Source organism: Nomascus leucogenys, chromosome 4 (assembly GCF_006542625.1).
Source record: "Nomascus leucogenys isolate Asia chromosome 4, Asia_NLE_v1, whole genome shotgun sequence".
In the NCBI taxonomy this organism is placed as follows: Eukaryota; Metazoa; Chordata; class Mammalia; order Primates; family Hylobatidae; genus Nomascus; species Nomascus leucogenys.
In genome coordinates, this window is record NC_044384.1 from 56,307,220 (window position 1) to 56,321,754 (window position 14,535).

At 45.3% G+C, this 14,535-nt stretch overlaps 1 protein-coding gene across 2 annotated transcripts in view; it reads left to right on the top strand.

Annotated features, from left to right (window-relative positions):
• The window catches only part of NPC1 (NPC intracellular cholesterol transporter 1), a 52,750-nt gene that overhangs the window by 27,269 nt on the left and 10,946 nt on the right, over positions 1–14,535 (top strand). For both annotated transcript variants that reach the window (XM_030810649.1, XM_030810650.1), the window contains 8 exons: positions 147–220; positions 721–1,091; positions 2,351–2,577; positions 5,591–5,691; positions 9,224–9,326; positions 12,164–12,353; positions 12,783–12,965; positions 13,725–13,839. In XM_030810649.1, the coding sequence (XP_030666509.1) occupies positions 147–220; positions 721–1,091; positions 2,351–2,577; positions 5,591–5,691; positions 9,224–9,326; positions 12,164–12,353; positions 12,783–12,965; positions 13,725–13,839 (1,364 nt within the window). The remainder of the gene's footprint in view (positions 1–146; positions 221–720; positions 1,092–2,350; positions 2,578–5,590; positions 5,692–9,223; positions 9,327–12,163; positions 12,354–12,782; positions 12,966–13,724; positions 13,840–14,535) is intronic.

The window sequence follows — 14,535 nt, forward strand, 5'->3', positions numbered from 1 at the left end:
GGGACCTTCAGGGAAAGAAGGCAGTACTTAGGGAGGAGGAGGCCAGGAGGAGAAAGAAAGCATTTCATGGGATTACAGGAATGTCCCAAAAACAACCTCATTGCGATGAAGTCCACTAATACTATTTCCTCATTTCTGTTTTTCAGAAAACGGTATTTTGTCTCCGAGTACACTCCCATCGATAGCAATATAGCTTTTTCTGTTAATGCAAGTGACAAAGGTAGGCATATTTGTCCTGAATAAAAGGGTTCAGATGATGCTGTCTGTCATGAGAGCATTCGTTTCCTCAGCGGGGTTGCGGCAGTGGGTGAGGTGGTGTGCCAGTGCCGAGGACATGGCTGCGACCAAGGCAGACATGGTCCTTGCTTTTGTGGCCCTACCATCTAGTCAGGGAGGCACAGCAGAACCAAGTAATTAATCATAGCTGGGGAGGTGTGAAAGCAGCAGGACAAGAGTGGGAATAGCAGGGCAGGGTTGAACCTCACCCTTCAGAGGCTCCTGTGTCGGCGTCTCCTCTGTGGGGTGGGAACAGCACTCTTTGAGGGCAGCCAACAAAGGTGGCTTTGCTGAGCAGATAGGTAGCTGAGGGCAGGGGTCTCATGTGTACCCAGGTGGGCTTGATTCCTGCCATGAGACAGCAGCTAATGCTTTCCCTGTTCCAACTTTCAGGAACGGCTTGGCTCTTAACCTCCACCTTCCCTTCCTCTCCCACTCTTCCAGGAGAGGCGTCCTGCTGTGACCCTGTCAGTGCAGCATTTGAGGGCTGCTTGAGGCAGCTGTTCACACGCTGGGGGTCTTTCTGTGTCCGAAACCCTGGCTGTGTCATTTTCTTCTCTCTGGTCTTCATTACTGCGTGTTCATCAGGCCTGGTGTTTGTCCGGGTCACAACCAATCCAGTTGACCTCTGGTCAGCCCCCAGCAGCCAGGCTCGCCTGGAAAAAGAGTACTTTGACCAGCACTTTGGGCCTTTCTTCCGGACGGAGCAGCTCATCATCCGGGCCCCTCTCACTGACAAACACACTTACCAGCCATACCCTTCGGGAGCTGATGTACCCTTTGGACCTCCGCTTGACATACAGATACTGCACCAGGTAACCTGCTGTTTGAAGAAATAAGTCATTCCAGAGGACCTTGTGGTTTGCTGGCTTTTACATGTTAACTACTGCTGGATGGGGATTTGGGGCTGAATATCATGGTATATCTTGAAAATCTTAGAGTATAATGGCAAAGCCGCCTTTAAGTTAGGTTTCAAGAAAGTGAATGATGTTGAACTTAATGAAATATTTATTATTGCTCACTTTTGTATTTACTTCAGATAGTAGACTTTGCCTTTTTCTTGAAACTGAGATGAGCAGAGAAAGAAGACTTCAGTGGCATTTCTCTATTGAGGCAGGATATATTTATTAGGAAGTCACCTTAGGAATTTGTGAAATGTTTTCTGTTGGTATTTGAAAGTAATATGCAAGGACCCAGAGGCATGAAGCCCTTACTGCTGTCCTGGGGGCTGAGGAAGGAGCTGCCAGATCACCATCCCTGATCCAACCTGTAGGAATGAACTTACCACTGCCTGAACATGGGCACCCAGCCTGTTTTTGGTGAGAGGCGCATTTGGCGCAAGATCCATCCCATTGCTCCTAGAAAGGCATGTAAACCTTCCTATTGTCCCTGTCACACTTGCCTTGGAGAACTGTGCCTGTGCATAAACTGTACCGGCTTCTTTTTTAATGAATGTATAATCACATGTTTTTCCTTTAAACATTGCTCATGTCTACAAAAAAGTCTGAAATCTTGAAAAGCATTAAAATGGTCCCAAGACTTGAATAGAATCTTTTCTCTACCCGGTCACTGTCTGTTGCTTTTTCCAGCTTGTTGCTGAAGGTGAACAGCATAGTCATTTACCTCCAAGATCATCTTCTCTGTTAGGAAATAAGGGGACATATATAAATGGCTGTAGTGCAGAGCAAGGCAGGAGTTTTTGTGTTACTATTGAGGGGAGGGTCAGGGAGACCAGGAGTCCCCCTCCACTCTCCCCTCTGTCCTGCTGGCCACCGCTGGAGAAGGGTGGAGGGGAGATGGTTGTGTGTCCTATGTTGATAGCTGTTCTGGTCATGGTGTTCCCCCCACCCCCCGCCGCCTCTGTGGACGCCTCTAACTAGTTTGCTGTTAGAGTGGGCCTGTGGCCTGACCAGTTTTCTTACTGTATTGCTCCTTAATTCTCTCCCTCATCTTAGGAAGTATTTTCCCCAAATACTCTTTGTCTTCTGACCTCTCAGGGCAATACTGATTAGTCAAGATCTGAGAGAAATGTGACATGTTTCTGGGTTTGCTTATTTTTAAAATCTTCTTTCAGGTTCTTGACTTACAAATAGCCATCGAAAACATTACTGCCTCTTATAACAATGAGACTGTGACACTTCAAGATATCTGCTTGGCCCCTCTCTCACCATATAACACGAACTGCACCATTATGAGTGTGTTAAATTACTTCCAGAACAGCCATTCTGTGCTGGACCACAAGAAAGGGGACGACTTCTTTGTGTATGCCGATTACCACACGCACTTTCTGTACTGCGTACGGTAAGTGGCAAGAGACAGTCATTGGTAGACATCATTCTTGGGTCTGACTTAGGGTATATGGGCATAAGCTTGTTTTATCAGCATAACCCAGAGGTGAGCAAACAGAGCAAGACCTTGCCCTGTGAAGCTTACATCTCCAGCTCTGTCACCCAGGCTGGAGTGCAGTGGTGCAATCTTGGCCCACTGCAGTGTCCAGCTCCCGAGTTCAAGCGATTCTCATACCTCAGCCTCCTGAGTAGCTAGGACTACAGGTGTGCACCACCACGCCCAGCTATTTTTTGTATTTTCAGTAGAGATGGGGTTTCGCCATGTTGGCCAGGCTGGTCTCAAACTCCTGACCTCAGGCGATCCGCCCACCTTGGCCTCCCAAAGTGCTGGGATTACAGGCGTGAGCTGCCACGCCCGGCCGGAAGCTTACATCTTAATGGAGGGAGACGGATGATGAGCACATAACATATGGTATCATGCCAGCTAGAGATTAGTGCTGTGAGGGGAAGAATAAGGCTGGACAGAGTGGGGGGGTGCACTGCTTAAGCATGGAGATGTGCACAAAGGGAGAGGAAAGGACAGCTGGGCACATCACAGGGATGAGTGTTCCCGGCAGAACCAGCAGCAAGTGCAGAGCCCCGGGAGGGAGCTCTCGTGGTGTATGATTGAGGAGTGCAGCTGCCTCTCACCTTTTACCTCGTGCCTGGGTCGCTAACACAGTGTCATGTATCACATCCCCCACAAGATTTGAAGATAGAAGAGCCTTTGGTGCCTTTTCTTCTCTCTCAGATACATAGCCCAGTACCCTTTGCCCCAGCTATTTGGGAGGCAGCCTCCCTCTGAGGAGTTGGGGCAGGATGGGTCTGCAGCTCCGCAGCTTTAGATTGGAGGGCCCTGCAGCTGCTTCCCTTAGGAGGCGTGTCTAGCTGGGCAGGGAGCATTTATAATTGGGAATAGTCACCCCAGGAAGCGGTGCTTGGGTGACCTGTAGGGGAATCTTAAGGCTTCTCCCGGTAGGGGAAGAGCACCATGATGCCGGATGGGCCTGCTCTCCCTGAATGCTTGGGACCTGGCCTAGGGACATTTGTTCAGCCAGTTGAGCAACCACAGTGGCTATTTCTTCAGCATGGGAACAGAGAAATTATTCCTTGTTGCCTTTAAGGACACTGCTCAGCCGACTACTTCTCAAGAGCTAAGGACTCTCACTTCTGGTTCTAAAGAACTTTGACCTTGAGCTCTGTTTGTTTGTTACTGGAGTAACAACAAGACTTTTTATGCAGTTGGGCTATATTTACTCTGTTTCAAGAATATCACCACTAAAAACATGAGTTATACTCATGAAAACACAATAGCTTATGCTCCGTACCCTAAACCGGCATTCTCCACAGGGTAGACGGTGCAGGCGAGCCATGGGTAATTTGAAGAAAAAAAAAAAAACATTTAATGTTACATAATTTTTATAATTGGACGACCATTTAATGTTACATAAATTTTATAGTTTACTCTCTGTTGCACAAGATTAAAGTCAACAAAAATGAAGGGGGCCAGAGGTGCGTGAGCCTTGTGTTTCCTCAAAGCGGGTGTGGCTCCCACCAGTGTGGAAGCGGTGCCGGGAGTGGCAGGCTCCTGGCGGTAGGGACCTGAATTGGTTTGTAGTTAAGCTTGTGTGCATCCTCATAACGCCAGGCCCGCCCTAGCGATGTCCCCTTTCCTCTCCCTCCACTTTTCCTGGACTTTTTCACCTGAGGGTCCTGCAGTAATGGCAGGTGGCCTGGCCTGCCCAGAACCATGCCCTGACCTGCTTTTCCCCATTTCGTTTAAAGGCAGTGACAGCTACCAGTTACTCAGGCTTGAGGCTTTATCCCTGAATTCTGCCTCGCCCTCGCCTTCCTCATGGGGTTCTTACGGGTCTGAGCCTCTGGATGGTCTCTCAGATTTCTGCTGTGGATGAAGGGACTCAGCTGCTCGCTGCAGGTCACCTGACCTCCCTCATGCCGTCACCCATCCGCTCTGACGGGTGGGTCATATGCAGAAGCTTCTCAGCACCTGGCCAAGTTGTAGCTGATGGTCTGTCTGAAAATGCTGGTTCCCTCTCCACTGGCCGACTGTCTGTCTGCACTGCACTGCCAGTTGCCTCTTGCCTGGGCCATTGCGCTAACATCTCCACTTACTGTTCCACCTGCTTCCTGTTTCTTTGCCATTTCCAAACCTTCCACTTTGCCATGCGAGCTATCTTTGTAAAACAGCTCATGACATTTCTTTCCCAGAAATCTCTAATTGTTCCTCAGTGCCTCCAGAATAAAAATCCAAACTACCTAACTGGCGCTGAGTCCTTTTATTTTGCATTTGTCTGTCCATTACTCTTCCCAGACCGGCCCCCTCCTTCAGGAGCCCCCTTGGTGGGCACCCCGTGCTCTAGGAGAGGATGTCTTTTCTTTGAATTATCATTTTTTTTTTTTTTTAGAGATGGAGTCTTGCTATGTTGTCCAGGCTGGACTCAAACTCCTGGGTTATAGCCATCCTTCTGCCTCAGCTTCCTGAGTAGCTGGGATTAGGCGTGCCGCCATACCCGGCATACAGGACTTGCCAAACCACCATCTTGCTCTCATTCCCTCTCACTGTTCTCTCTCGCTCCCTTTTTCCTCCCATAGTTGTAATTGTGTGAGACACCCTTTTGTCCTCCCTCTTTGGTGAAATCCCCCTCATCCTCAGAGCTCTGGGTCTGTACAGTCTCTTCCTCTTGGCTATAATTTTGCCTTTTAGTGTTTGCTCCCTCCTCTGTGCCTGCAGAGCACCATGTACCATGTGCCATTGATGGCACTGGGCTGTATTTGCCTGCCTCTTGCCCAGTGATTCGAGCTCCCAAAGGTGAGTGCTGAGCTGTATTATTCAACTGAGAAACCTCAGAGCCCATGTTGTCCTTAGAATACAGCCAGCTTCATCAAATGTTCGTTATGTAAATGTTTAGGTCTCTGATGTCTTGAGGCCCTTCTAACTGGGAGGTGTTTTCTAAACTTTTTGGCAGGGCTCCTGCCTCTCTGAATGATACAAGTTTGCTCCATGACCCTTGTCTGGGTACGTTTGGTGGACCAGTGTTCCCGTGGCTTGTGTTGGGAGGCTATAATGGTAAGTAAGAGAAGCTTTGACTTTTCCTTTTAGGTAAAGTCATCTCTGTTTTGTCATTAGCGTCAAGTGGTAATTATGAAGATTTCATAAATTGGGCAGTTTTGTTAATTTCCTACCTCTTGAATCCTAAAATAGTATCTCCTTTGGCTTCGGGTTTGGATTTCATTCCAGATTTAAAAGAAGTGGATTGGGTTAGCCATTTTTAGATCACATATGCCTTTGAGAAGCTGTCGAAGGCTAAGTACCTTTCCCCAGAATAATGCAATTGCAAATCTCTGCATTGTTCAGCTTCAAGGAGGTCATGGGCCTTCGAAGCTCATTTATAGACCCTCTAGGGAGCTCATGGACCTCAGGTAAGAACCCCTGTGATAGAGAAAAGATAGTATGTGAGGTATGTGGAAAAAGAAAGAAAGTTGATGGATTTTTTTTCTTCTAAGCTGGTCAGTTGAGTATTTGGACACTCTTACAGTGTGAAGAGCAGCTGGTTTGCTCTTTGCTGGTTCCTGTAGCACTTTAGAACCAATTGTACTTGATAAAATAAGGTGATGATTCATGTGACACGTTTGGCATCTTAAGCCAAATTACAGGCTCAACAGGTTTTGCTCAGCCAGTGAAGAATCCAGATAGGTTTTCTTCTCCTCACTCAGTGGCAGGGGAGAAGTTGCAATCTGTATTTAAAATTTACTATGTATCTTAGAGGAAAATGCCATTTCTAACTGATGGAAAAGGGATGGTGTCAGCAACTGGCTAGCCATAGGGGAAACAATTGTCTTTGATCTCTACCTTGTTCATTTACCAAAATAAATTCCAGATGGATAAAAGATTGAAATGTAAGAACTGGGCCGGGTGCGGTGGTTCACGCCTCTAATGCCAGCACTTTGGGAGGCCGAGGCAGGTGGATCACGAGGTCAGGAGATCGAGATCATCCTGGCTAACACGGTGAAACCCTATCTCTACTAAAAATATGTTATAAAAAATTAGCTGGGTGTGGTGGCAGGTGCCTGTGGTCCCAGCTACTCAGGAGGCTGAGGCAGGAGAGTGGCATGAACCCGGGAGGCGGAGCTTGCAGTGAGCCAAGATCAAGTCACTGCACTCCAGCCTGGGCGACAGAGCAAGACTCCGTCTCAAAAAAAAAAAAAAAAAAGAAAAAGAAATGTAAGAACTGGAAGAAAATTCAGGAGGCATTTTTTAAAATAATTTTTAAGTGGAAAAGATATTTCTAAGCAAGACACAAAACTCAGAAACCCCAAAAGGAAAGACTGATGAATTTGAGTACATGAAAATTTTCATTTGTGGAGAACAAACATACAGTTAAAAAAACAAAACTGGGCCGAGAGTTATTAATGCCTGTAATCCCAGCACTTTAGGAGGCAGAGGCGGGCACATCACTTGAGCTAGGAGTTTGAGACCAGCGTGAGCAACATGGAGAAACCCCGTCTCCGCAAAAAATACAAAAATTAGCTGGGCATGATGGTGCATGCTTGTAGTCCCAACTACTCGGGAGGCTGAGGTGGGAGGATCACTTGAGCCCAGGAGGTTGAGGCTGCAGTAAGCTGAGATTGCACCACATTCTAGCCTGGGTGGCAGAGCGAGACCTTGCCAAAAAAAAAAAAAAACTGGACAAAAATATTAGTATGCATAGCAGACAGCATTTTCTTAATAAATAAAGATCTCATCTCAGCCTGGCCAAAATGTGAAACCCCGTCTCTACTAAAAACACAAAAAAATTAGCCACACATGGTGGTGTGTGCCTGTAGTCCCAGCGACTCAGGAGGCTGAGGCAGGAGAATCGCTTGAATCCTGGAGGTGGAGTTTGCAGTGAGCCGAGATAATGCCATTGCACTCCAGCCTGGGTGACAAGAGCAAGACTCCATCTTAAAAAAAAAAAAAAACAAAACACATGAAAAAATGATCAATAACCTGAAAGAAAAGTGGGTGAGGCCATGTGAAAGTTAACAAAAGGAGAAATACCAAAAAAAGGTTTTTATTTTATTTTTCAGAGACAGAGTTGTGCTCTGTTGCCCAGGCGGGAGTGCGGTGGTGTGATCTCGGCTCACTGCAACTCCTGCCTCCCAGGTTCAAGCAATTCTCCTGCCTCCACCTCCTGAGTAGCTGGGATTACAGACATGTATCACCAGGCCCAGCTAATTTTTTGTGTTTTTAGTAGAGACATGGTTTTGCCTTGTTGCCCAGACTGGTCTTGAACTCCTGACCAAAGGTGATCCACCCACCTTGGCCTCCCAAAGTGCTGGGATCATAGGCATGAGCCACCACGCTCAGCCTCAGTAAATATTTTCTTGACTAAAGTAATGAAAAGGGAGGCTAAGGCAGGAGGATTGCTTGAGCCTGAGAAGTCAAGGCTTCAGTAAACCATGATTGTGCCACTGCACTCCAGCCGGGGCAACACAGTGAGACCCTGTCTCTAAAAAAGAAGAAAGAAAGGAATGAAAAATAGTTCAGCTTCTTTGGAAGGCAGTTTGGGAGAATTTATCAAAATTAGAAATATACATCGTTTTTGATTCATTGATTATGCTTTAAGAATTGATTCTAGCCAGGTGCAGTGGCTCATGCCTATAATCCCAGCACTTTGGGAGGCCAAGGCAGGAGGATCGCTCGAGCCCAGTAGTTCAAGTCCAGCCTGGGCAACATGACAAAATCCCGTCTCTACATAAAATACAAAAATTAGCCGGCAATGGTGGTGCACACCTTTAGTGCCAGCTACTGGGAGGCTGAGGCAGGAGGATCAATTGAGTTCAGGTGGTCAAGGCCACAAAAAGCCGTGATTGCACCACTGCACTTCAGCCTGGGCAACAGAACAAGACACTGTCCCCCTCTCCTGCCCCCTACCCCAAAAAAGGAAAAAAGATTTGTTTCTACAAGTATGTGTTTTACACATTAAAATATTTGTAGGCTATTTATAGTAACTTTGTAATAGAAAAAACTGCAAAACTACTCATCAGTGGGGGGGATTGGCTAAAGTATACCAGAAAATATTGTAGGAAAAGAATAAGGAAACTCTTTACGGAGCAGTCTCCAAGATACAAAATTTTAAAATGTAATGTGCAGAATAGTATTTTACTGTTTGTGTGGTTAAGAGGGAAAGGGGAAGAATCTGTGTGTTTGCTTGTGTGTGTGTGGAGCGGCTCTGGAAAGATTCGCAGATGGTCACAGTATGGGGAGGAGAACTAAGATAATGAAATAGATGTTGGAGAAGCAGAGAGAATTTTCAATAAACACCTTTCTGTTCTATTTGAAATTGTTAACATGCATGTACTGTATCCTTTAAAAAAAAAAAAAAAAAAAGTTACTCTTCCTGAATGATAACCATGCCTACCTCAGATAAAAAATCCTTTTTATTCATTAACTGAAGTACATAAAGACAATTTCAGCAAACTCTTGTTTAATTCTTAGAGCCCAGAGATACAGTCCATAGTTCCAGTGAGAAATCTGTGTTGTGATTTTTCCCCTGGTATGTGTCTAATTTTCTGCATGCTTGTAATCTGCTTTTTGATGTCACATTTTTCCTTTCTAGATCAAAACTACAATAACGCCACTGCCCTTGTGATTACCTTCCCTGTCAATAATTACTATAATGATACAGAGAAGCTCCAGAGGGCCCAGGCCTGGGAAAAAGAGTGAGTCACTCATGGGTGTGAGCAGACTGTCCTTGCATTGTGGGAAGCTAGACACTCGCAGCAAGCACTTAAACTTCATTTTCTAAATTAACCAGTGGCAGATCTGAGTTATGTAATTTTGTTCACTTGGTGCCAATGATGCTAAGAAGAAACTGTAAACACATTTACCTTTGAACAGATGTTTTAAACAGCTCTTCCTCCACAGGAATGCTAAAGTGTGCAAAAAAAGATTCCTTGCATTGTTTTTACTTATTTATTTTTTGAGACTGGGTTCACTCTTGCCTAGGCTGGGGTGCAGTGACTCAATCTCAGCTCACTGCAGCCTCAACCTCCTAGGCTCAAGTGATCCTCCCACCTCAGTCTCCCGAGTAGCTGAGACTACATGTGCATGCCATCACACCCAGCTAATTTTTGTATTTGTTTGTAGAAACAGGGTTTTGCCATGTTGCCCAGGCTGGTCTCGACCTACTAACCTCAGGTGATTCACCCTCCTCGGCCTCCCAAAGTGCTGGGATTATAGGTATGAGCCACTGCACCCAGCCACCTGCATTGTTTTCTACCAGCAGAACTTGGGAGCATGCTGAATGTATTTAATAAGGAATGAATACAATAGAATATTGTGCTGTCATAAAAGACAGTGAAGTAAATAAATGGTTCACGATGTGTATTTGTATAAATATATATTGTTTATGCTGCTGTCCATGCTTAGAAAAAAATATCAAGCAAATGACCTGAGAAATTAACTGTGTTTGTGACCTCTAGAGAATGGGAAGAGAGGACTTAGGAGGCCAGGTTGCACTTTATACCCTCCAGTACTTTTTAAAAATTGTTTTATTGAGATATGGTACAGGGATCATACAGTTCACCCACTTAAAGTATACAGTTCAGGCTGGGAACGGTGGTTCACACTTATAGTCCCAGCACTTTGGGAGGCCCAGACAGGAGGCTTACTTGAGGCCGGGAGTTCAAGACCAGCCTAGGCAATGTTTGCATGTCTCTAAAAAACAAGAAGAAAAAAGGAAAATTTAAAAAGAAAAAAAAAGTGTACAATTCAATAGCTTTACTATATTCACATATGTGTGCAGCCATCACCACAGTCAATCTTAGGAACATTTTCATTACTCCACAATAAAACTCTGTACCCTTTAACTAACACCCTCCATCTTTTCATCCTCCTATCCACAGCCCTAGGCAACCACTAAAATACTTTCTGTCTCTGGAGATTTTCCTATTCTGGACTTCTATGTGCATAGAATAATATGTGGACTTTTTTGTCTGGCTTTCATTGAACATAATTTCTCAAGGTTCATTCATGTTGTGGCATGTATCAGTACTCCATTCCTTTTCATTCCATTGTATGGATATACCACGTTGTGTGCATTTATCAACTGACGCACACTTGGGCTGTTTCCATTTTGGCTACTATGAATAATGCTGACATGAACACTTGAGTACAAGTTCTTGTGGATGTGAGTTTTCATTTCTTTTGGGTACATACCTAGTAGTAGAATTGCTGAGTCATAGGGTAAGTCCACCTTGAATAGTTTGAAGAACTGCCAGACCGTTTTCCAAAGTGGCTATAGCGCTTTACGTCACCACCAGCAGTCCATGAAACTTCCAATTTCTTCGCATTTTTATTATCTGACTTTGTGATTCTAGCTATCTTCATTGGGTGTGAAGTGGTATCTCATTGTGGTTTTGATTTAGTAGACTGAATGCATTTCTTTTTTTTTTTTTTTTTTTGAGACAGTCTTGCTCTGTCACCCAGGCTGGAGTACAGTGGCATGATCTCAGCTCGCTGCAGCCTCTGCCTCCCGGGTTCAAGTGATTCTCGTGCCTCAGCCTCCCAAGTAGTAGGGATTACAGGCACCTGCCACCACGCCCAGCTAATTTTTATATTTTTAGTAGAGACAGGCTTTCACCATGTTGGCCAGGCTAGTCTCAAACTCTTGACCTCAGGTAATCTGCCAGCCTCAGCCTCCCAAAGTGCTGGAATTACAGGCATAAGCCACTGAGCCCTAAACTTACTTTAATTTAGCATGTATGGAACCTTAGCTGTAATCTGATTGATGGTCTCCAGTGTAGAAGATCCTATTGCAGTGGCTGGGCATGGTGCCTGTAATCCCAGCACTTAGGGATGTGGAGGCAGGAAGAGTGCCTTAAGGCCAGGAGTTTGAGACCAGCAAGCACAATATGGCAAAGACCCCATCTCTACAAAAAATTTTTAAAATTAGCCAGGCATGGGGATATGTCTCTGTAGTACCAGCTACTGAAGAGGCTAAGGCAGGAGGATCCCTTAAGCCCAGGAGTTCGAGGCTGCAGTGAGCTATAATCGCGCCACTGTACTCCAGCTGAGGCAACAGAGCGAGACTCTATTTCAAAACAGGAACAAAAGCAAACGAAGGATCTTAATGCAGGATAAAGGTTAAGAAAACATGGCCTTTGAGCCGGGCACAGTGGCTGACGCCTGTAATCCCAACACTTTGGGAGGCTGAGACAGATGGATCACTTGAGGTCAGGAGTTTGAGACTAGCCTGGCCAACATGGTGAAACCCTGTCTCTACTAAAATACAAAAATTAGCCCGGCCTAGTGGCGCATGCCTGTAGTCCCAGCTACTCAGGAGGCTGAGGCAGGAGAAGCATTTGAACCCGGGAGGTGGAGGTTGCAGTGAGCTGAGATTGCGCCATTGCACTTCAGCCTGGGCAACAGAGCGAGACTCCGTCTCAAAACAAAAAAAAGAAAACGAGGCCTTTGTATCATGAAAATTAGGAAGAAGTTTCTTACTTAGCTGTCAGTAAGTTTTAACTAAAAATATAACATTTTGCTTACCTTTTAGGTTTATTAATTTTGTGAAAAGCTACAAGAATCCCAATCTGACCATTTCCTTCACTGCTGAACGAAGTATTGAAGATGAACTAAATCGTGAAAGTGACAGTGATGTCTTCACCGTTGTGATTAGCTATGCCATCATGTTTCTGTATATTTCCCTAGCCTTGGGGCACATCAAAAGCTGTCGTAGGCTTCTGGTAAGCAGGGGGTGTATGTATGTTAGAGGTTAACAGCAGTGCGCAGTGTAACATCATATTTTTGCCTCTTTCTTCTTAATCCATTATGTTTAAAACTGCCATAAATTCCCCCATGTTTTAATTGTATGTAACATTTCTGTTGCCTACATCTATTTTCTTCAGTTCCAACTTTGGTTTATCTTAAAGTTTACTTCGCATAATCCAGTTTTTTCTTATTTGTCCAGTCCATCACCTAAGAATGCAAACTCATAATGTGTGTTGCCCAGGCAGACCTAGAAATGTTTACAAGTCCTCTCTGAAACACAGAATTGTACTTTCAACTCTAGGTTTGATACAGCCCTGTAAAGTAAAAAGGAGGACCTTTTAGTAACAGGTGGGACAGACAGCCCTGTAACTAACTGGTGATTTTGTCTTTGTCGCCCTGCTCAGGTGGATTCGAAGGTCTCACTAGGCATCGCGGGCATCCTGATCGTGCTGAGCTCGGTGGCTTGCTCCTTGGGCGTCTTCAGCTACATTGGGTTGCCCTTGACCCTCATTGTGATTGAAGTCATCCCATTCCTGGTGCTGGCTGTTGGAGTGGACAACATCTTCATTCTGGTGCAGGCCTACCAGGTATACTTCCATATTCTCACAGGGCTCAGCATCTGTTCAAGTTTCAGGGTCTGTGAATGGCTACTGGGCTCCGCATTTGTGAGTGCGGCCTGTGAGAGCGTTTTCCTTTCCCTGTGTGGCTCATCGGTCTTCTTGACTCGCTATGGACATCTTAGGACCAAGAATTTCACCCCTCTTTTTGGTTGATGAAATAGTAGATATAAAGTAAGAATTTTGTTTTAAATTGTATCTTTAAATAGTGTCTTTTAATAGTATCTTTTCATTTTAAATAGTATCATGTGTACAAGAAGGGCTAACACACTTTTGGAAAAGATTTTGGGTACGACTGCTATTAAAATGATGTTCAGCATAGTATAGAATGTTAGATTCATTTTGCTCAAAGGTGCCACTAAAAAGGCAAAAGGTCAACACGTGTCCCGCTGCTATAGAAGGTGGTCTCAGTCGTCCTGTAGACCCGACCTGGGCGGAGACTCAGTGCACGTGAGAGTGATGTTCAGTGGTCCAGTCCCCTGCCGCCTGTGTTCCGTGTGTTTTCCTGTAATGTGGCTCAGCTTTCCCTTTAGTTTCTCACTTGGTACCTAGCTCTGTAGTGCAGAAATACTCTGAGAACATTGGAGTCCCCACCGAAGTTTATATGCTTAGAAGACACTGCTAATCGTCTGCTAATCATTTATTTTTACCCTTGAGTTAACACAAGGCAGCAAGAAGTGGTGTTGTTATTGAGAAATTTTAATGTCGCATAATTTTTTTTTTTTTAAGAGAGATGAACGTCTTCAAGGGGAAACCCTGGATCAGCAGCTGGGCAGGGTCCTAGGAGAAGTGGCTCCCAGTATGTTCCTGTCATCCTTTTCTGAGACCATAGCATTTTTCTTAGGTAATTATGCCTTCAATCCTACCAGTCCTGTAGTTCGCTGAGCCTGGAGAAAGAAGGAGCTGGCTATCTGAACATGTCCCTTTGTGTTGCTTCCTTTTTTTTTTTCTTTTTTTTTTTTTTTTCCTCTGAGATGGGGTCTCACTCTGCCACCCAGGTTGGAGTGCAGTGGTGCAGTCTTGGCTCACTGCAGCCTCCGCCTGCCAGGTTCAAGTGATTTTCCTGCCTCAGCCTCCCAAATAGCTGGGATTAAAGGCACGTACCACCATGCCCAGTTAACTTTTTGCATTTTTAATAGAGATGGGGTTTCACCATGTTGGCCAGGCTGGTCTCGAACTCCTGACCTCAGGTGATCTACCTGCCTCGGCCTCCCAAAGTGCTGAGATTACAGGCGTGAGCCCCCGTGCCCAGCCCGTGTTGTCTCCTTTTTTTAAGCTTTGTTCTGCACTGGGAAAGTATCACTGAATGGACCACAGAAAAATTGGCAGCAGTAACTTAGGTGTGATTTTGCAAGTGGCTTCCTTCTCATTTAACTGTCAGGACAGCATTGATGTTGGGGTTCAGGGTGAAAGAGACCTACAGTTCGTCTTGCCACTTTCCCCTTTTGGTAGCCACTGGGAATGTTGATAGTTGAAAATGGCATCCTAGAGTAGCCACTGAATCCTTCTCCACATGACACTCTAAGCAGCAGCTCCGAAA